General features: G+C 46.3%; 2 protein-coding genes and 1 pseudogene across 4 annotated transcripts in view; all 3 read right to left on the bottom strand.

Moving 5' to 3' along the window:
* Positions 1–323: 323 nt before the first annotated feature.
* LOC147426459 (uncharacterized) lies at positions 324–984 on the bottom strand (annotated as a pseudogene).
* A 3,297-nt stretch (positions 985–4,281) lies between these two features.
* Positions 4,282–4,963, bottom strand: LOC147426458 (uncharacterized). The gene is made up of 2 exons (XM_086499286.1): positions 4,751–4,963; positions 4,282–4,651 (listed from the first exon to the last, which is right to left on the bottom strand). The coding sequence occupies exons 1-2, from the start codon at positions 4,961–4,963 to the stop codon at positions 4,523–4,525; spliced, it is 342 nt and encodes a 113-aa protein (XP_086355412.1). The 3' UTR covers positions 4,282–4,522.
* A 467-nt stretch (positions 4,964–5,430) lies between these two features.
* Positions 5,431–23,195, bottom strand: part of LOC147426456 (chloride channel protein CLC-e-like) — a 47,625-nt gene continuing 29,860 nt past the window's right edge. For all 3 annotated transcript variants that reach the window (XM_086499282.1, XM_086499283.1, XM_086499284.1), the window contains exons 3-8: positions 9,046–9,454; positions 8,728–8,922; positions 7,975–8,441; positions 7,051–7,662; positions 5,660–5,886; positions 5,431–5,569 (exon numbers count right to left, since the gene is read on the bottom strand). In XM_086499282.1, coding sequence (XP_086355408.1) covers positions 5,491–5,569; positions 5,660–5,886; positions 7,051–7,662; positions 7,975–8,441; positions 8,728–8,922; positions 9,046–9,454 — 1,989 coding nt within the window. In that variant the 3' untranslated portion in view covers positions 5,431–5,490. The remainder of the gene's footprint in view (positions 5,570–5,659; positions 5,887–7,050; positions 7,663–7,974; positions 8,442–8,727; positions 8,923–9,045; positions 9,455–23,195) is intronic.

Here is a 23,195-nt window from a genome sequence, read left to right as displayed (position 1 = left end):
TCCAAAAGGATTTATGTTGTGAGGGATTTTATTTGGGAAAAATTTACAGTAATCTCTTAGCTTTTCGATCATGTGGCCATTCTTCATGATATGCATCCTGACTACCAAGACATGGGAGCTGGTCCACTAAATTTTTGGAGCAAGTATATTAACTGAGTCAATTATTCTCGCTTAAGCTTAAAGATTGTTTTCAAGATTGCATTCTCGTGGTGCTGTGTGGTATGGGTTTGGTTTGTTTTGTTTGTTTTGCCAGAGAACACACTAAGAAAACAATGTTCTATGACTATCTCTATGGCAATTTAAATCCTGATAAATGCTGGCCCTTATTGCAATGTAACTCCATGAATTGCGATGACCGCCATTTGGCACAATAAACTGGAATAACTCATCTTGTACCACTTTGGAACTTCAACAGAGCAGAATGGCCCTCTGCATGCCTTCTAGAAGGGTCTTTGCCACCCTTTGCAGACAACAGAAGCATTCGAGATGCACTAGGGCGTCGGCAGATACGAGTCTGGCTGCTTCTCTCAGGTGTTCTAGCGAGGGGAGAGGAACCAATTGCTCCAAAATCATCTGCTGCACCATATGCTTTTTCTAGTTGGTTTGCAGGCTTGGTCTTGTTTGTGTAGTCATTCCTTGCAGAGCCAATACCAAAACCTAGCTCCTCCATTACAGAATTAGCCATCCCCCTTGGATGAAATCCCCACCCTTAACTCATCCCCAACACTCATCCTGTGCTTCTCAAAATATGTCCCGGAGCCAGCATTTTTCATGTCCATCAGCTGTTCCAACATCAATAATAAAAGAATCCTTAGGAGATGAGGACAGAGAGACTGATCGTTTGACAAGGGGCCGACATATGCCAAAAACCACATTTGGTCGGCTGCTTCTCACCCCAAGTAACACTTTCTCGTCTCATAAAATGCTGTCCAGGCCAATAGGAGGAGAGGAGGCCTCAAAGCTCAGGCCACCCAACCAAGACATAGTGTCTTCTCGGAGTGATCAAAAACCCTAGAGACCCATATGGATAGTGAGGCCTTTAGTGTTGGGGGCGGGGGTCGCCCAATTTTGCGTGGGTGCGGAAGAGTGCAACCTCATTTTTTCCCAATTTCCATGCGACACGTGTAAGTACGCACCTTTGACTGCGCCTTCCTTCGGGACATCCGAACCCAGCATTTAGCTATCTCTTGATAGCTCAAGGATGGGGGAAAAGTAATGGTTCAACATAAAATCATTCACTTCACACCATCATCCAACTTCTTTTTGAATAGTGGGCCTGCATTCTTACAAATGTTTTGGAAACTTGTTACCATACTATTTAAGTGACTTTGTCATTATCACCAAGGTTGATTTTTAGCCGTTTTTTAGTTTCCATGTTTTACGGTAAAAATGTGAGACTATACAGACAAGGTGAAAATTCACTATGACCTACATACGGTTATTGTTTGAGAAGAGTTTCATAATAAAGGCTTCTTTATGAGAGGAAAGAATAGAAAGTGACTGGTATTTGAAAACATGTGGTATCACATTTTTTGAAAAAAGATCACATTTCTGAAAAAAAGTGTGACCTATTTAGTTTACAATATATTACAAAAGCATAGAAAATAATGTTTGACACAATACTCAATGCCCCTCTTTAAAGAGAGGTAAACAAATTTCAACACCCTCTCAGAAGTGCTTAAAAGAACTAATTTTAAATGAAGTTTATTATCATTAACCTGCCATGTGGCATTAATTGTCAAGATTTTTTCAATGGTCCAAATTTGCATCCAAAAATCCCCTTTACTAAGGACTACTTATGTGGTCCAAAAATACTATGGTATAGCTCCAAATTTAAAGGGCAAGGGTGCCCATAAAAAATCAGCGCTGATGGTTATTTCTCTTAAGCACTATATCTTATGAATCTTAATCCTTAGAGATATCTATCCACAACATTTAAAAAAGATCCAAATAGCATTTGGGATATTCTTTTAGTTCTTTTGAATATAGGCTAGTAATGGTTCAATAAATTTCTAACCAGCAATTTTTAACTCAGAGGAGGCAATGCCCTCATCTACTGTAGACAACCTTGTTTAGTTTGCATGGCAAGTTTTGCTATATATTGTAAGTTTTTGCAAAGGAATCAATCAAGTATAGCATGCTTTTTTTTTAAATTGCTTTGTCGAGTCTCTTCTCTCTTGCTCATTTTGCTATTTCCTCACCTCGTCATGGCTAGCAGCAGGTGACACCCACCATAGCCTCATCTCCCAACGTCTGGTATCAAAGCGTGCCCGGTCTTGACTCAACCCAGCGTGCGAGAACCGCTGCCTGCAAAGGAGGAAGCGACTCTCGACCTGCATCAAAACGAGCAAAACGGGCATCACACAAGTCGCCCTAGCCTGAGAGCAGTTTTTCGACACTGCAAGCTTTCCTAATTTTACCTCTACAGCCTGCTCAGAGCAAAACCGCTGCAAGCTCTGTCGTTCTACGCCAGTTCGACAGTACAAAGCTCGTTGCTTTAGTTTTCACACTGCCTATTTAATTATTGGCCACTTGTTTAACCCCTTCAAGAGGCCAATCACACCTTCATCCACACCCTCGATAATCGGTAGCACTTATGAGCAACTTTAGCGTGTTTTTTCAAAATGCACGCAAAAACAGAGCTTGGTGATATCAAGCATCTCAACATCTGCAGGACTCAACAATAGCTTCATCAATTAAAAGGCGAGATCATTGGTAAGAAATTTATGGAGCTAAAAAGAATTCCCAATTTGATATCTTGAGAATGGAATCTATCCTAATTGCAAGCACACTCGTCGAAGCTGACACTCTCATTCAAAGTACTATGGACACAAGATACCATCCTTGTATAATGTGAGCATGTGAAGAAGCCCTTAACCACCAAGCTTTATGAGCTTCGCACAATTGAGAAAAACTCGACGAAGATTGATCTAATACTACATGTTAATCTGAAAAGAGAGCTAGTGAAGACTATTTCAATTGTTTTCTTTAAGCACTCTGCATATTAACAGATGCAACACATGACGATCTCCTTCGAGATTGCGATACAAGATTTTACAAACTATTTTTGCCAATTTTGTGTCAAATGTGCCCTTTTTTGTCTATTGTCAAAACCATCGTCAAACTTTCAATCAAAGCCATATTTTAGCCTATAAATTGTCAACTATTGCCATGATAAAAAGTTATACGGGTTAGACATTGCCACACATACATGAGTGATAAGACCTCCCAGAATACCAATTTTTTGTTCTCATCCCATTTTTGTCCCGCTTCTCATTAGGTTACTAGGTACACCTTAAACCCAAGGTTTGACAGTGAACCAAAAACTCCGATAACTAATTTTTGATATACACTCTATTTGTTCAAAGAGGGGTTCACTACCATAGCACCAAGTTATGGATACACCAGAAATCTTTGGTTGTGAGAAAACCTAAAACTCACGGTTGCTGAGTATACCAAAAACTTGAGGTATCATGAGAGTGGTCTGTCCAGTTCGGGCTTGAGGGAGGGATTGTTGGGTTTCCAAGCCGTGGGAACACTACCTAAAGCATGCAGATGAACTTGTGCTCCTTTTTTTTAGTTTGCATGGCAAGTTTTGTTGTATATTGTAAGTTTTTTAAAAGGAAACCAATCAAGCATAGCGTGCTTTTTTTTTTTTATTGCTTTGTCGAGTCTCTCCTCTGCTATTTACTCATCTCGCCATGGCTTGCAACAAGTGGCACCTACCATAGCCTCATCTCCCAACACTCTGTAGCCAACACACCGTCCGTCCAAACATTGGCAGTTTCAAAGCACCCAGGTTATAAAACTCCGACACAAGTCACTCTGTAGCCAACACGCCATTCGTCCAAACATTAGCATGGCTTAGACAACTGCTGTGCATCAATCTCCCATAGAAGCCATGCATTGCTACTTTGCTTACAGGCATCTGTCATCCATGTCAGCTTCACCCTCCCTGCTTTAGTGCAATGCCTGTTTGGCAACCTAAAGCACATCGATCCATGCTAAACTGCACTTCTTGTCTTCCTTCGCTTTCTTGGCATTGCTGCCACATACATAGCCTCTTGAGCCTTCGTTTTTGCAAGGCTGTTTGGCCACCCAAAATAACAAAGAGATCTAAACAAACTTTTCAATTTGCCAAGACCTTACAATTTAGCCTTGCAGCTTCAAAGACACCACATCTCTTGTGCAATCACAAGCCAATTGAAAGCTCTGACATATCAGAAGCTATAAGAAAAAGACCAGAAAAAACTTGTGACAGCAGTGAAACGCACTACCAGAGAAACAAATAGTTCTGTATATCAAGAGTTCCTCACTTGAAACTAAAGCCACGGGCAAGGAAAATTTACAATTATTAGCATTCATGTTATGAAATGCCTCTCACAAGAAAGCTAGTGGGTAAGCTTATTCCTTTAAACTGGTGGAAGAGAAGCCAAGTAACTGGATTATTTTGAGGAACCAGGTGAGAATCCAGCAGCATGGTAGAAGACTATTCCAAAAGTGTTCTTATGCATGTCTTCCATCAACGACTCTTTGCAATATCTTCGCATATAATGAACAGACCGTGTTGGTTTCGAGTGTGGTTCAAAACTCGTCCGAATCTCCCACTTTCAAAGTCCGTGAAAACAAATCGTCCAAACTGACATCCTTTCTACAGGAAAACAAGAACTTGGATGAAAAGGGATGATAGTAGGACTCGAGCACTATTATCATCATGTAAGAATAATAATCGACAGTAAGAAGAACTTACCTTCCACACGTATGATCCGTCAACAGCATTTTCTAGTGTCAACTCTTTGATGTGTTCAAAAACTTGACTTGAGGATGCACAGCTGATAACCCTGTCCAACAGCTTGGTAAGAAATAAGTGATTCTGATTCTTCAATGGCATAACCTGTTTGCTACTACACCGACCAGGCAACACTGCAGTCCGTTTCAAGAAAGAGCAACTAAGCTGTAACATCTTTTGCCATCTGTAGCTTCTCAAAGAAACATCAATGCACCATCTTCCAATTTGAGATGCAGCTGCTTTGTATGCAGATAAATGATTACTTTGTTTGATGGAACACCTTCACTTGACCATCGGTTCTAATTTGTACTGGCACTATGAATTTTGGTGAATGGGAAGCAAATTACATAATTATACATCTCCTGATAGAAGAATGAAGCAAGTTCAAAATCTTGAGGAAAAACCATGATTATGCATAGTTGTGAGGAGATTCTTTCTCTATCTACAGAAATGGGGCCTCTGATCCAAAGAGAGATCTACACATAAAATCATCAGCTCTCTTTAAACATGCCCCCCACGAGTTCTGATCAAGGTCGATATGACTTCAGCTGCTACTAGCTAGCACTGAAGCATAGCTTCAAAATCTGTTCTGGCATGGGAATACACGTCTTAAAATAATTGGTTCAACCCTGTATGGACCGAGCATGAAACTCACTAGCAGCTCACACACATTGCCACTCTTCAAAGCAGTGAGTACGAATTTAACTCTGCTTGCTATGATTCACAATGCTCGCAATGGGTAGTGATTGTATTCCCAATAGCCTCCTTGTTGCCTCGGCCCTGAAATTCAAAAAATACCAGCATTATTCCTTATAGCATCTGCTATGTCAAGTGCCAACCTTGAGCAGAAATTTGAAGCAAAAATTATACCTGCAAGCTAACAAAATGCAATCCCTGTCCAAAATCCCTTGTAACACTTTAACCTTGCTTTTGAGGTAAAACTCACGTGATATGATTGGTATTTGCCGCAATCCTCGAGCGGTCATCAATTTTCGAGCAACCTTCAAGCTCATCTCTGGATAAGCAGTAATAACAGGAAAACTGGCACCTTCATGTGCCCACGAAATACAAATTTCTGAAAGTGGCAAGTTGGCTACCTGGCAACGAACAGACAACTTGGTCAAAAAGTTATTGGTGAGCAAAAACGGTCCTAGAAACATTATTTCAGATGGTACTTCAGTATCTTTTCGGATTTAAGAGAGCTACTGAGAAAGTCAACTTGCTGGCTTTTCACCAGAGCATGGCCTCCACACTATCTCACACAAGCAGCTTCAAGTAAGATGTACAGTTGGGGAGATTGGGGCCATCCAGGGGAAAAGTAAATTCGGGGCGGTGCGCATCGCACGTCCGGAACCCACCACCTCCCCGCCACGAGCCATGTGCACTAACCACTACGCCCGCATGCGTTCATTGAAATATAGGGGATTTCAGTATCTCATATTGTAAATGCGGGTGGATATGTAAATATCGGGGCAAATTTTTAAATTCGGGCCGCGTCAAATCCGACGGCCCATTTGAAGATGCCCATGTGATATAGTGATGAGGAGAGCACAGTTCGCAGGTCACATCGTAAGTCTCAAATTGTGGATATGCAGATTGGTAGGCACAACAAGCAATCACTGTCATAGTAGCATTTGCAGGCCAAAGTCATTATTGAAAAGCATTCACCTGGGTATCTAGAACTACTAAATCAAAGTTGAAACTGCCAGCTACCCCAATCAATAATATGTAAAAGCCATAGGGTATTGAGATAGCTGAAAGCGCATAGGGTACTGAGAAAGCTGAAAGCGCATTTCAATCCAATTTGAAACTGCCAACTACCCCAATCAATAATATGAATAACCCATTAGGTACTGAGATAGCTGAAAGCCCATTTCAACAAAATAAGAATTTCCAGTAGTACTACAATTATGCCAATCAGCAGCATGTGTAAACCACTGAATACCGAAGAAGCTGACAGGTAATTTCAGCAAACAAGAATTTCCAGGAGTACGACACCCTATCCAAAAATGCCTAAGCTCACCTCCAACCACTAATAACGAACTTCCAATCATGAAGCCGTGTGGTATAGTTTTTACTCCATATCATTTGCAAAAACCAGTTATTCAATGAACATAGTGGTGCCTAATTTTTCTTACGAGTAACAATTTGGCATGAGAAAGCTTGATTTTTCCTTGAGCATAGATAACCACAAACAATCTGGTGGAATCTCCCATAAAAAGATAATGAGTGAGAAAAACACTAGAGCATTAAGAATCTACCTTCAGATGGTCATTTTCAGCTATCCTCTCGGCACACTGCTGGATGTCTGCGAAGGTGACAATCCCTTCTAGTATATTACCATCACGAACAAGTAGAACACACCATTCTTTTCTGGCCAGCATAATTTCTAATGCATCATGTACCGTCATACTTGAAGCAACAGCTGTGAAGCACGTTCTCATGGCCTTCGCAACTGTAATTTCCGAAATCAATTTCTCTTCATCCAAGTCTCTGCTTGCCATGCACAAGGAGTCATCAATTGAACATAGCCCATCAAACCGGCTACTGTCAGCCACCCTCATGTCTTGATCAGATTGTGATGTTTCCACAGAATCTGATTGCAGAGAATTGGTCTTTGAAACAACTTCGGAAACTTTACTGGCACTTTCAGTTAAAGCAGATGGCACCTTGACCTGCATAGGCTTTTCCTGCAAGTACGGTTTCTTTGACTGCTGTGGTTTCTTGGCTGATGTAGAAGCAACCCAGGATGATACCCCAACTGCTGCCATCAAAGGGATAATGATGCGATAATCCCTAGTCAACTCAAACAGAAGAAGAACTGATGTCAACGGTACCTGGCAAACACCAGCAAGTGTAGCCGCCATGCCAACCTAATTCAGAAGCATGTGAAAAGCAAAGCGTTAAGTTAAAATAACTTAAGCTCAGCTGCTTAAGATTTCTGAACACTATATTAGAAGGCCCGATCCATTGGATAACGGATGCCAAGGCAAAAAAAACTAGCTGAGCATCAGCCAGAATTCGTCCACCATTCTTCTCTCATGTCATCTTCTTTACATTCCATAGATAATAGACAGCTTAACAAAACAGAGGGCAAGAAATAAAATTTTCGTTCATGAATCAACACTCCCACTCCAAGCATGTCATACAATAACATGTGCAGAGTTTCTTACTAACAGTATTACCAGAGCGTATGCCTGAGGTACTGCAACTTTCAAAGCATCAAGATGATACATGGGGTCTGCGTGCGCCACTGCATACCCTGCCAGTTTGCCATAAGCAGAACCCAGAGCTGCTCCTATGAAAAGGGAGGGAGCATAATATCCTCCCACAAGCCCTGAACCTCGACTGATGGACGTGGCCACAATCTTAACACCAACCAATTGAAGCAGAAGGATGGCAGGTGGGCTCCTCTGCAAGGGACGAGATTCTAAAAGAATATCCACATTCTGAAAACCCCAGTAAAGAACTTCTGGGTATGCCAACGCCATGAAACCAACACAGAGACTGCCCAAAGGAGGTAAAAAAATATCCGGAATGCCTGTTAGTGCTTTTAGCTTTTGAAACGCCGCAGTTGATAAGTTGGTGCACTTGGTGAGAGCAACTGAGACTAGTCCACAGAAGAATCCCAAGACTAGATACAAAGGAAGTTCTGCAATGACATGGCGATTCACCTTGACCATTACAACATTATCGCTAGCAAAGAAAAGCAAAATTCAACATGAGAGAAAAACATAAAAACTTCCTGCTGATAAAGCAAGCAAAAGAACTAAACAAAATATGAAACACCGATGACTCATATGCTCAGACATCTTTGACTTCTTGGGTAAATGGATCACTGTTTATGCCACAGTATGAGAGGCTTGGTCTAGACTACGGTGGTCCACATGATTCTTTCATTAGCTACCCGTGAAAAAAGTTCTTAGTTGGCATTATACCAGCAGGAGAGCGAAAATCATATGCTGGAATCTTGAAAGCAGGGTCAGAACCCAAGCCCGCCTGTGAAACAACAGAAGCAAGAACTGAGCTTAATAGCACCATTGCTGTTGTGAGTGAAGGTGCAGAATCAGAGGACAAGGGTCGTAGTACTGCTTCTACTGCAAAGAAACATCCAGAAACTGCAGCATTGAAGCCTGCAAAGCATAAAGTCACAACAGAACAAAACAGAGCCACAATGAGTCGGAATTAAAGATTGCCTGAAGCTGCCTAAGGTTGAATGTCAATAGATAGAATATACACTCAAATGAGAACAGTACCAGATGAAATTCCAGCAGCTGATCCCGCTGCCATCAATGACAGCTTTCTCTCTCTGCTGTTCTTCAAAGTGTCACCCAAACCCCTTCCAATAGATGCTCCTATTTCCACACTTGGGCCTTCAGGTCCAAGTGAATTTCCAGTTGCAAGAGTGATTACAGCTGCAATTGTCTTCATGACAGGCTCAAAAAAAGATTGCAAACTAAAGGCTGGCTTCATTCGTTCCTGCTCTATGTTGGTATCTACTTCAGTCCATTTGCTCCGTAAAGAATTTAAGATGCCAACAACCACACCACCACCTACTGGCACTGACAGCACTTGGACCCAATGTTTCTCCAATGGTTGAGTGCGTAACCATGCTGCCCCGCTGCTTGGAATACCTTGCCAAACTGCATCATGCACTTCATGAACCTAAACCAGCCCTAAACCAGACTCAGATGGTGTATGTTAAACTACAAGCAAAATAAAGCAAGTAGGCGAACTAACATGAAGGATGACATTTCTTTTGCAACAGATGTAGCAACAAGACAAGAAGACAACCGGTCCTGTCCCTCAACCACATATATTCATGCTTAAATGCACATCAACACCAAAGCTTCCCCCTTCCGTACTGACAAATGATGCTCCCTCATATCAATCAAGTTGAACCCATACATACTGAAATGTTATTTATTAGCTCCAACGCGATGAAGGATTCTCCTTACTGTGGTTAGTACAATACATTTGGTACAGCTATGATACGGGTATTGCTTGTTGCCCTCGGATAAGGTACATAAGTTACGCGATGTATGAAATAAAGTACAAAACTTTATTTTATTTCGATGATTGTTGATCAAGGAGGAAAAAAGAAGTATAAAGTACATAAATAGAAGAGATATTTCAAGTGAGAATCAATCAAGCAAGCTACAACATACAATAAACAAATTTAGCCTAGACTCTATATGTACTTGAAAACATTAGGACTACCATTCATTCTTTGAAACCGTCGGACTTCCAAATCAATGATAATTGAAGGTCTCAATCAATGCTATCAAATTAAAACAAAGGTGTAACTGGCAAGCCATTGGCAAGGCAGTAAAATCACTGCAACAATCACCGAACTGAACTGAAACAGCATAAACTTGAACTTGAAAGAGAGAACACCCCACAGTAGACAAGAGACACCGAGTGGCAGAGTTCCACTCCCCAAATCATTGGTCCCAAATTCTATCGCCCCTTTTGGTACTTCTTTTTATATTAAGTAATTCACAGAGTACAACTGCCGAGAAGTCTACAACTGTGCAACCATGTACTGATCTACTAGAGTAGACCCCCAAGGCTCATATTTGAAAGGCCCCTAGTCTAAAAGCAACAGATACAAAAAGTTGGCGCTAGGCCAAAGTAACCGTTAAAACTAATGGGTGCCCAACTTCTACTTTCACACTACGTAACAAAATGCCACGTCATCAACTGTTGGTTGTAAATCACACTGCAATTTATGGGCCTCCCACATCATCACATCGATCTCTGTCTCTACTTTCTCTTCTACAGGTAGGTGTGCCACATGATCACTTTGTAACAAAAGGATTAAAACAATCTAGTACAACTTTGCCGCTGCAGCTCTTTTAGTTTGAAAAAATGTCTTATGTCAAACAAACTGAACTGTTGAATTTGTACGGTATATACTATATATACGGTATGGAAACAAGATGAATATCTAACAAAGGATTAAGATTATACTGTCCAGCATAACTGTTACTTCAATGCACACACCAAGAGAAATATTTGATTGTAGAAGAGTTTTCATATACGGATCAAGATAGTGCAAGTCAGATGTCTGTACCTTGTTTTTCTAACATTGGCAAGTAAATCAACACCCCTCAAACCTGGCGCTGCCCTTTTCCATGAAAGAGGAAGAATTCACCTTTTTTAATGTGAAAGAAACTGCTTCTGGATTCAGTTTTGAGAGAAAAAATTCTGCAGATTTTTAGAGAGAAAATCTGCCGAGAGAAAGAAAATCTGAAATTCACGTCCAGAGAGAAATTCAGAGGATGGGGGGGAGGGGATGTAGGGAGAGGGTTGAGAGGAAGGGAGTGGGTAGTGTAATCACTTCCAGCAAGGGATCGGACGGAAACACAGAGATAACCACAAACTTCACACTTGACAACACTTTAAAACACTGGAATAACTGAGAGAGAGAGAGAGAGAGAGAGAGAGAGAGAGAGAGAGAGAGAGAACACACTCGGCGGTGTTTTGAGCCAAGACACCCAAAGATTGGTGCCCCTTTTGGTATTCCTTTATTATTACGGTTTGCAAAGTACAACTCTTGAGGGTCCAACTCTCTCTGAGACTCTGCGTCCAGATGCTTCTCAGGAGAGTGGCATGTGGGCACTTGTAGAGAGTACACAAGGGATGCTATGCTAAAAGCAAAGCCCCAAAAGCATCAAAACACTGAAGCTAGGACTTGCCAAAATCTGCCCAGCCTAAAAGGCGCAAATCCGTACAATCTGCCAAGTCAGTCTATCAACAAATCACGGAAAATCCGTACAGTCTGCCACGTGTCATCCTACAGCGTAAAACAAGAATGTCCGTACTATTGTGCCACATCATCAGGATTTTATGCCAGCCTTGTGTGTGTGTGTGTGTGTGTGTGTGTGTGTGTGTCCCCTCTTTTAATCGGTTAGGCCCCTCGGCAGAGCTTATAAGTTGGAAGAAATCTTCTTTTTCTTTCTTTTAATAACTTAGGCCCCTCAACAGGAACCCATAAGTTGGTATTTCTTCTCTTTTCTGGGTTTTAGGCCCCTCCGCCAAAATTTGCAAATCACAATCAAGGTAGTTCTCGACCCAAAGATCACTCAGATGTCCTATTGCTATGTAGAAGATCACAAATGCAAACACCACATAGAGAGAATTGTTCACTACATAGAGGATTTTGGCTTTGACCAAGAGATTAGCATGGACCACCTTTCTAGGGAGAGTGAATTTGTGGCTGGCCAAACGAATGCATGGATCAGAAGCGTCTATGACCTCAACGCAAAAACCCTAACCCTAAAACCTGTCACATACCGCCCTCTAAAATCAAAGCAATCGTCCTCGATTGCAAGTTACAGTAAAAATGCTCATACTTCTAACATTCATGCAACTTAATATCTCACAATTGATCATTGAGTCATGCATTCTTGTGTCATGATGGCCGTGCACACATAAAAGCTAGTTGCAAACACCTCGCGTGCGTCTAAAAGTCTATCTTATGGCGAGTTTCTTAGCTAATGCCTATAAAAGGTCATTGGATCGATTTTTTCGGCCTGCTCGCTGCTGCTAGCGCTCACCCCCCCCGCCATCGCATCCTCCCCCCTCGTAGCTCGCGAGGCCCTGCTCCACCCCCCGCACGCTGCCCACTGCCCCCGTTTCCTGCTCCCGCACACCCGTGCTGCCCCAGCCCGCCCACATTCCCCTTGCTCGCGCTCGCTGCCCATGCCCGCCACCCCCCTCATTTGCCTGCCCTCGCGCTCCTTCCGCCATCGCTGCACCTGCCTGCCCCTTGGCCTCAGCCCTCCGACTCACCCCCCCGGCTCCTGTTCTCTTTACGCCTTCCGCCTACCTGTAGGCTGTTTTTTCAGCTTGCTGGTATACGCCTCGACACCAACGCCCCTGTCTTCGTCATTCCCGAAGGTTCCTGCACTTGGCTCTGCAACACTGTTTCTTCGGACAGTGCTCGGCGTGCTCGATTGCAGTGTCTCTTCACCGTCCGCTTCTTCGCCACAGCAGTAGACACAGATGGAGGCTCCAGCTCCACCACAGAGGGACTCATCCGAAGCCCCCTCGCCCGACCCCGCTAAGCCCACCATTCGACTTGCTCTATCGCCGACAGAGCAAGCGAGCCTAGCCGCTGAGGTTGAGCGTTTGCAGGCGACTTCGGTCATCTGCAAAATTCTCGGCACCCGTCCTAGCAGAGGAGAGCTCCGAGACCTTCTCCAGGCCCGCCTTCTCGCAGAGGTGGGCAAGATCTTGGATGTCCAGATTCTCGGACGGGGGTACTACCAGATCGAGTTCGAGACCTCCAAGATGGCTTCCAAGGTCATAGCTATGAGTCCACTAGCCATCCGAGCATCACGCGCCCACTTTCGACAGTGGCGACATGGCTTTGACCCGACTTCGGATGTGCTAGTAGAGGAGGCAAACATCCCCATTTCAGTCTGCTTTCCGGGTTTACGGAGGGAGTACCTTCCACTTCTCTCCAGGATTGGCTCCGCCATCGGGACTGTCCTGGAGACACCCCCAGTAGCTGCCAAGGTGGCTGGCATCCCTTCAGTTCGAGTCTTGGTCAGAGATACCCACACGCTCCCGAAGGTCATCCTTCTGCCTCGGGTGAGTGGGGGTTGGTTTAGACAGAGTGTGGAGTACGCGGGTCTCCCGAACCAGTGCTTCATTTGCAGACAGATGGGCCACCTAGCGAAGGCCTGTCCACGGAGGAGGCCACGACCTGCACCTCAGCCTTAGCCCCAGCCTGCCAAGGCTGGGCCGCAGCCACAACCAGTGGCACAGCGCACAGATTCAGAGCCACCCTCCGAGCCTGGGGCTCCAGCGGAGGAGGGGTGGCAACAGGCCCGTGGCCGACGACGCCAGGGGCCACAGCGACAGCCTGACACTCAGTGTGGCCCTCAGGTGCCTACTCAGCAGCATTGGGTTCCCACGGGGAACCGCTTTGGTCCTCTTGAGCAGGAGCCCCCTACGCCAGCCTCCACCTCTGCTGCACCCTCGCCAGCCGCCCCACCTTCAGAGTGCCCCTCCTCCTCATCCTCCCCACCTTGCCCACCTGCCTCTGTCGCCCCACCCCGCTTCTCCTCCCCTCCGCCCCCCCCCCCCCCCCCCCCCCCCCCCCCAGCTCCTTCTCCCCCTCCTCCTGCTTCAGTACCACAGTCGACTCAGGAGACTAGTCCCTCGCCGGCAGCTAGGAGATCTCTTGGCAGCGCCTTTGCCACGAGTCGCCTAGCGAGAGAGGGTCAGCCCTTCTTGCGGCCCCCTCTACAGATTCAGACATCTTCCCTTGCAGCTATCCCTCGTGGTCTGACGAGCATTGACCTCCGACGCCGCTGGGATTTCTTCGATTACGGGTTCACTCACTTTCTCAGCGATTCCGCAGCAGACCACGAGGCAGCCTGCTTCAGGGTCCATGCTTTGTTCCTCGCCGCTAGGGGGACAGAGGCCTTGGACTCGGCAGTGGGTTTCTCCTTCCCTCTCTATGGTAGGACCGAGACAGAGTGGTCCCTCGACTCAGTGGTGGGATGGTTGCATACACAGGTTCTCGAGTTCTCTCACCACATGGGAGAACTTGGAGTTACAGATTTGCTGCAGACTTTGTGGCCACTGGCCAAGTTTGCGGTGACACCCCCAGACTCAGCAGGATGTAGGCACATTGTGGTGTACTTTTTTGCTAATATGCAATGTTTGCCTTGCTATGTATACATTCATAAGGACTCCTGGACAGAGTAGGTTGCATTACGCACGGCTCGCTCTGCTTGGGCTTGGGCTAGGCACTCACTGCAGTCTCGCCTATCTAGAGGACGCTCGGCTGCGGATGACTCCCCATCCAAGCCAGCCTCGAAGATAGCCCGTCTTGCTGCTACGGCAGCATCTGTTCTCTCTCGCTCCCCATGAGGATCGTCTCGTGGAACGTGCAGGGACTAGGTGGGCCCCAGTTTCAGCGACAGCGGGGCCGATTGCATCAGGAGCTTCAACGTTGCCTTGTGGGAGGAGAGATTGATCTCCTTATGCTTCAGGAGCACCCTTTGTCTGAGAGCCGCATTCGGCGATGTGGTCAGATTTTGCGTGGACGATATGATACCTTTTGGTCAGCTGCTTTTGGACCTGGAGGCATTCAGGGTGGGGTATGTATGACTATTGCGGACTCATTGCAGCAGGCCATTGTGGGCAGAGGGATTATTGTGCCAGGCAGGGCTCAGTGGATTACTATGCAGGTTCAGGGTGGCCTTGTGGGCTTCCTGAACATCTATGCGCCCAATGTGGCGAGTGCTCGTGCAGAGTTTTGGTCACAGATTGTTGAGTCTTTGCCACAGGTGGACCATTGGTGTGTAGGAGGGGACTTCAACATGTTGGAGGACCCTTCTGACAGGATCGAAGGCAGCCATGCTACTGTGCATGGAGTCGAGTTAGCAGCTTGGGAGAGGTTGTGTATGACTTTGAGGGTCTTGGATACATGGCAGCATCCTGGCTTTGTGAGGCCTCCAGAGAGTCTTGCCTTCTCTAGGTCAGACGCAGAGTGGGAGGAGTGAATCTATCGCGGATAGATCGCTTCTACACTAGTGACCACTTCAGTGACTTGGGGGGATCAGTGGGCATCCTGGCAGGGACATCCTTCTTGGACCATGCACCAGTGATCCTTAGTGGCAGACAGGCAGAGGAGTGGGAGCACGATGCTTCGCATCCCAGAGCGGGTCTTGTTGGACTCAGCACTCAGAGAGAGGGTAGAGGCTCTCTGGACAGAGGGCATGGACAGCCAGGCTCTACCTGCAGACAGAGTGGCCTTAGGCCTAGCTCAGCTTAGCCACTTTTTTCTCCAGGAGTCTCTGGCTCGACGGGCTGCAGCAAGAGAGGAGGAGGAGCGTCTCAGACGAGGCATTGCTTCACTACAGAGGATGCAGGAGCAGCATCCAGACAGTCCATGGTTGGAGGAGCAGTTACAGCAGGCTCGACAGGAGCTTGCTTGCACAGAGGAGAGGCGTCATGAGTTTGCCTTTCACCGACAGGCATCTCAGTGGACTCAGGTGGGTGACAGAGTGACAGGTGCTTTTTTTGAGACAGTGGGACCTCGGCACTCACATGCCAAGGTCAATCAGTTGAGGAGTCTCGATGGGTCAGTTGTTTGTGAGCTCGAGGATATGCGTGCAGTTGCTACTAACTTTTACCGTGAGTTACTGTCGGCTGAGCCCCAGTCAGAGCGACAGGATGCATGCAGGGAGCAGGTTTGGGCTCAGATGCCTTGTCTTGTGACTGAGGAGATGCGCCAGAGGCTAGAGATGCCTCTTCAGCTTGAGGAGCTGCAAACGGCTCTTAGGGCCCTCCCTCGTGGTAGCTGTCCAGGTGAGGATGGGCTGACTCCTAGCTTCTTCTTGGAGTACTGGGACCTGCTTGGCCCAGATCTTTGTAGTGCCTTTCAGTACATTCTGCACACAGGAGTGATGCCGGATAGCATGAGTGAGGGCCTGATTTACCTCATTCCAAAGGAGGGTGGCTCCTTGGATGAGTTTCGACAGTGGCGCCCCATCAACATCCTCAACTCAGCCTACAAAATTCTTGCCAAGGCTCTGAGTTTGAGGATTCAGCCACTTTTGGAGAGCCTTATACATGGGACTCAGACAGGTTTTGTCAAGGAACGCAGTATCCTTGACAACATCTTCACTTTCAGGGAGGCTTCTGCCCTGGCACGGCTCCGTGGGGAGGACCTTGTGATTCTTCTTCTCAATTTTGAGAAGGCATACGACAGAGTTGACTGGGGCTTTCTATAGGGCACTCTACGCAGGATGGGCTTCTCAGATGCTTGGATCAGAGGGGTGTCAGCTTTGTACAGACAGGCTCACAGTCAGGTGCTTTTGGCAGGAGGTAGAGGTGAGCGCTTCATGCTCACACAATCGGTCAAACAGGGTTGTCCTCTTGCCCCCTTTCTCTTTCTGTTCTATGCGGAGGCGATGAGCAGATTTGTGGTGTCACAGCAGGTTGGTCTGAGGGGCCTAGCACTCCCTATACGGGGAGATGAGCTTCTGGACGTTGAGTTTGCCGACGACTCAGCCTTGTACTTAGAGGGCCAGGAGGCCAATCTACACAGATGTGAGCAGGCTTTGGAGACCTTCTGCTGTGCATCGGGCGCACTGACCAACTGGAGAAAGACAGTGGCTTTCTGAGTTGGCAATGCTCCTGTGCCAGATTGGATACCAGGAGAGGGTTTCAGGTGGATTCCTCCAGGGACTGCAGTTCGGTACTTGGGATGTCAGGTTGGTTTGGACTTGTCTCTCGAGCAGCAGATTGCTCCTCTTCTCCTGTCCATCAGGAGAAAGCTGTTACATTGGAGCTCAGCACGACTTTCGCTGGCTGGTAGAGTAGTAGTTGCCAACCAGGTGTTGTTGGCGACTATGTGGTACATCACTTCTTGCTGGATCTTCTCGAGTTCTTGTATCAGCCAGGTAGAGAGGCTGATCAGGAACTTCCTTTGGTCAGGTCGTGACACTCAGATTGCCCGAGCCAAGGTGGCTTGGTCGGTCATCACACTTCCTTGTTCTCAGGGAGGGCTTGGGATCATTGATCCAGCACAGCAGAGCAGAGCCCTTCTTGGGAAGTTTGTCGTCAGAGGACTTCTTCCAGGCGAGGAGCCCTGGAAGGAGTTCCTGCTGTAGAGGCTTCGTGCCAGGGTGCCTCAGTCAGGAGGCCCTTGGCAACCTTCGACCAGATGGATCTTTACAAAGTTGCGCCGAGTTGGTTTGAGCAGGAGACTGGAGGACCGATTCGCTATGAGTTTGCTTCGATCTTGGGAGCTCTTGTGGCGTGGCCTAGAGCAGAGACAGCCGACGTGCACGGAGGAGCGCCTACGGCAGCCCCTCGTCTGGAACCCCATGGTTAGCACTCAAAGAGGCCACTTGGTTAGGAGTCGGCCTCATGTTTCTTGGGGTCCCGTGGCAGCAGGTCCAGCGCGCTCTCTAGGTGACTGGCTAGAGTTCACAGGTTTGTCAGAGGATGTACAGGTTGTCCAGCTACACGGCATGAGAGGGGTGCGAGCATGTGTCAGGACATCTCAGAGTCAGTTCCAGCTGAGTGGCTCACGCCTCTCGAGCCAGTAGCACCCCGGTGGATGGGAGCCTTCACACGACTGGAGGTTCTCATTTCAGTCAGGGCCTGCTCAGAGACTGTCCCAGCCCTGTTCTTCGAGCTTCAGGGTGGGGGACGATCACAGCGAGTTGCAGTAGAGGCCCCGTAGGTAGCAGAGTGCTGTTTCCAGAGGATCCGAGTTGTGGGCATCTGTGGGAGGACTTGCGTCATAGACCCTAACCCAGTAGCTCTTGAGACTGGACACTGGAGGCTATGGGCTTGGGAGTGTTGTCCACTAGCATGAGTACAGTGGGATCCTGGTGAGTGGCTATGGAGGGACCCCTTCTCGTCTGCAGACCGCCCAGGAGCCCCCTTTTTTCAGTACACTGTTCAGCTTGGACGTCATATACTTGCAGCACAGAGAGAGGCCCGCCCCGCTGCAGCACGTCATTGGCAGGAGGAGGGCCTCACAGTCGAGTTCTTGGCAGCCTTTTGGCAGAGGCTGTGGGACTCCAGACAGCCGAGGCGCGTCACTTTGTTCCAGTGGCTAGTTGCACACAGAGCCACAGCAGTAGGGAGCTGGCTTGTGCCTAGTGGTCTCTCGGCCGCATGTGCAGCCTGTGACCAGTTGGTGGAGAGTCAGCGTCACTGTATTTGGGACTGTCCCTCGGCCCAGCAGGTGTGGCTACGAGTTCTTCGGCTGATGCCTGCCCTCTCCACGGCTCGACAGTACACTTGGGGGGCAGCAGCTTGGTCCACCCTCACAGGCCCGGCACTTCAGTTTGAGCTATCTTCCACCAGCAGGATGACAGTGATGCAGGGGGGGCGACCTACACTCCAGCTTGCTACAGAGCTTACTCCACAGGAGTGGTGCAGTGAGAGAGAGGAGTGTTGGGAGCTCATCAGCGGCCTAGCTCTCTGGTTCATCTGGCGGGCCCGTTGTTTCCGCATCTTTGAGGCTCGCCTTGTGCCACCAGCAGAGACTGTTCGTGACTTTTGGCTAGAGCTGATCCATACTCTCAGAGGACAGCTTGAGGGACTACAGGGCAGCTCCGACCGCATGCGGGAGCGTCGCGAGGCTTTCCTTCGACTCTGGCGCCATGGGCCTTTCCACACCATAGTCCAGGGGGTGCTCAGATGGCACTACTGTCCACCTGTGTGGCTCTTCTCTCCTCCCATCTCTTGATTTAGCCTCATTGTATATATGCTGTTTTTTCATTGGGAGAGTCTCCCCATCATGCTTGCTGTAGCCCTCTCTTGCAGAGGTGGATGTAGCCCTATGGGCAGTTTTCATTAACTAATAGAAGGATCTTTTTCTCGAAAAAAAAAAGGTCATTGGATCATGCTTGTGGTATCGATCACACATCCAAGATCATATTTTTAGCCAATGCTTATAAAAGGTCATTGGACCCCGCTTGTGGTGCGAGCACACATCCAAGATCATAGTTCTTAGTCATAATTTTTATTAATCATAAATTTGTACAAAAGAATTCTCAGTTCATCACTAATCTTTATTCATAATTTCTTTCCTTTGATTCGTGATTCTTACTTTGCTGTCACTCCTTGAGTAGCTTGACTATAGAAATTCAACACCACTCTTTGTTCTTGTGCTTCAATTGGATGGTTCGTTCTCTTGCGTCAAAACGGGCAGGATACTTGTAAAACCGAGGGATGCCTAGTAGAACATCACATCCTCCCAATCCATAATGTAGAAGTCAGCATGAACTTGTAGCCGAAGTGATCCGATCGATGGTGTCGATGACGTGTAGGTTCCATTTAAAATTTGTGCTTCAATTTGTGTCCCCTTGGCATATTCCTCAATACCTAATCTTGAAATCCCAGGTAATATGGCCGTGAAGGCTACATTTGTAACACCTTCTTTCAGATCGGTACTATGCCATCTCTTCAAAAGTGAGCCGTCGAGTAGATGTGTTGGCAATTGTACTAGTTCGTGGTTGTGGGGTATCTTGGGCAAAGGATTGAGGATTTGGGTTTCTCTTTTGAGAAGGGGCGGTTATGTCGGTAAATACCAGTTCTTTCTTCATAATGTGATAGCCCACTCTTGCATGTGACATAAGTTGTCATATATTTGAATTTTGATACCACTTTTCCTATACAGTAATCTTGCAGTGGAAAGGGTGGGCCCACAGTGTACTTCTCAATCTATTCAACAAAAGTAAAGGCTCAAAAGGTGGAAATTGGAAGACAGGCATCCCAAAATCTTTGGTTATAAGTTGGAAGGGTGTCCGAAGGATACATACTAAGGCCAGACCATGCTGCAATTATATCTACTACAAATGTCTCGTCCAAGAACCTTGGGTAGAAAGCGAGTTTAAAATCATACCAAATCTTCGGACTGTCAAGCTTCTTGGTTAGGGCGGCCCACCATGTCAAAGCACTATCTTTCAGAAAAGAAGTTCCTTATATAAAGGCTCCTTATATACGAGATAAACAGGTTCATATGAAAAGGTACGACCCTTCATGAAGAGACACATCCTTTAGGCGAATAGACATGACTTTAAGCGAATAGACACATCCATTCGATGAAGAGCCGCAACCATTGGTTGAAGGGGCATGACTAGTCATCGAAGGAGTGTGGTTGTTGGTGAACAGGCATGACTTTAGAGCGAAGGGTTGTGACCATTCAAGAACAGGGATCCTCCTGGGTTGGTCACGCTTCACATCTACATCTGTAACGAATCAAGAAGAGTGTATAATGTATTAACAAGTCACAATCATGACATTTCCTCCCATTCAAAATAAAACCCAGGGTAGTTGTAGAAACTCCGGGAGAAGGAAATGTATTGTTGTAGTGCTTCTGCATTCAAAGCTCTTTATGTTAAGTCCCACGTCATGGCACTATAACTATTTTGCCAAACTGAAAACTGATCATATCTGCAACTTGATTAGTGCCTTTGTCAAAGTCATTTGTAACTTCGAGCTTTGTTCAAGAAAAGATTGAATCTGTATTTGCAGTTTTCTGTTGAGTTATGACCACTAGTTGGAAATCTACAAGGTATTCCATTGGTTTGTCTGGAACAGTAAAATCCTCCTGAAGGAATGTTGTAGACAAAGACAGAGTAGTGTTTGGAGGTATATCCATCTGTAAAGGTTTATCTGTGGAACAACTTGTGTCCAACGATTCAATTATAGCGACTAAAGTTGTGCTGCAACAGTCTGCATCTGTTTTATCCTTTACACTGCTAAAGGTAAGGACTGGAGTCTTCAAGTTTGAAAAGTTATCATTCACCACTGCATTCAAAGACAAAGACTTTATTCTGCAAGGGCGGTGACGAGGCGAATTTTTCTGCCTGGAGCACGGCCAAAGAAGGGGTCATGTCCTTGTTGGTTGGCACACAAGAACCAGAATCTTCAGTTTTCTCAGCGGGTATTAAGGCTTCCAATTGAGAAGGGAGAAGTTGAGGGAGTTGTGGCCTCTTAGACCTCTGAAGAATCCTCTTGCACAAGGAAAGGATCAATAAAATCTTCAACTTTACCACCATTAGATAAGAAAGACTTAAATGTAGGGCATGGCTCACGAGGGGGAACTTGTCTAGCGTCGCGGCATTCATGACCGAGTACTTGACTAGGGCCAGATATATGTGCCACTAAGTAAGCCCATCTTGATATCGCTGATGATCCTTTGGAAGCTTCATGTTGCTACTTCTAGTGCTGACGATTCCAATAAGAAGTAGGTTACTTAGAACTGTAACATTTCCAAGAATATTCATGCTGAGACTTTTGTTGCTCCCACGAAGAAACTTTGTGTCTAGTTGTCTCTGAGAAACCATGCTTTAGGTGAGAAAATTTGAGTTCCGAAGCCTTTGGTTTGAGTGGTTCTTCCTGGTCGAGCACTGAAGCTTCGAAAAAGATGGTGGAGAAGCAACATTTGTAGTCCGAGAAGTAGTAGTATGACTCCAGGAAGAGGTTTGCGTCTGCGTCTACTCCAAGCGAGTGTGAAGTGATGCGAGGCTCGTGGAAAGTGCTGCTATCTGCTCTTTAAGAGCTGCTATCGAGTCCTCGGGCATAATATTGTCGTCGCCATCTTGTGATCGAGTCATACTGATTGCTTAAAGGGAGTAATTGGAATTGTGGCATGACGATGTATCACATACACACGATATTCCTCCTGGGTGGGGATTGCATCTGGTAGTGGTAATGGGTCCTGAGGAGCCGGCTCGGGCAGAATGAAAAGATTATGAATACCAAGGCGGGAATCGGTTGCTCGACAAGAAATTGTGGCTCAGGTGCGATTATTCCACATAACTCAGGTAGGGGATAACTATGAACCTCGCAGAATCAGCCATTGCACATACATTACACCCGCTCTGAGGGAATCCCACGTGCGTGTGAATTAAGAAAAAAGCAGGTTGTTGGGCTGAATTTGGCCATCGGGAGAGGTTTTCAATTTTGATGACGTTGGCTGGGGCCTTTTTTTTAATTTTATGTTACACTACAACGGGAAATTATTTGACGTAAACTGGTTTACGCTGGCTGGGAAGGGGTTAATCGTTTTTCAAAATTGACGCATTTGATGTCACGTGACACATCCAACCCTATGTGTCCGTGGACAAGCTACAGCATGATCAGGGTTCAGTCAGTCCAGTCAAGTCTAGATTAGAAGTGATCTGGCACTTTTTGTGAGTCTATTCGTAGACCGTGCATGCCCAATCACTTAGTATAGATACATATCCTCTGGTTGCACATAGCATGATCATCAATATTCCCATCAGAATCCATTAGAATCAGTTAGGGGATTTTTCCAGTGATTTTAGCCTATTTTCCCTATTTTTGACATTTTTCACTTATTATTTTTAGGTGACTTTCCAAAAAAAGTAGGTAGGGCAATTTTGCTAAGTTAATATATAAGCAAACCGAAGTTAGCACTTTCTGGCAGAAGAGGCAGCAGGAGCTTTCCGCTCAACAGGCATTCTTCTCAGCAAGAACCCCCAAGCACCATCAACCCTAGCGTTTTTGGACATCTTCAGCACCTCCCCTCACTTGGCGTTTTCAGCATTGCTTGGTCGCCACAGTACCCTTCAGCCTAGCGTTTGCAGATCGCCCTCAAGCAGTCCAAGTCCCTAGCGTTTTACTAACACTACAAGCAGCCAGCGTTTTCCAGTTTGTAGCATCGCCATCAATCCCAGATTGCCTAGCGTTTTGCTAACGATCCCAAATCTGCCAGCGTTTCCTACTTTCAGCCCATTCTACAGCAGGAAGCTCAGCGTTTTCAGCTTTGAAGACAAGAGCAGATTCAGCCCTAAGCACATGCAGAAGACCCCCATTTTCAGCCCTCGAAAACGCAGCCAAAACACTCATTTTCAGCCACCGAAACAGCCCCGAAATTCAGCAGTTA

This window comes from Adiantum capillus-veneris, chromosome 24 (genome assembly GCF_014529385.1).
Source record: "Adiantum capillus-veneris isolate H3 chromosome 24, ASM1452938v2, whole genome shotgun sequence".
Taxonomy (NCBI): domain Eukaryota; kingdom Viridiplantae; phylum Streptophyta; class Polypodiopsida; order Polypodiales; family Pteridaceae; genus Adiantum; species Adiantum capillus-veneris.
This window is presented reverse-complemented; position numbering and strand designations above follow the sequence as displayed.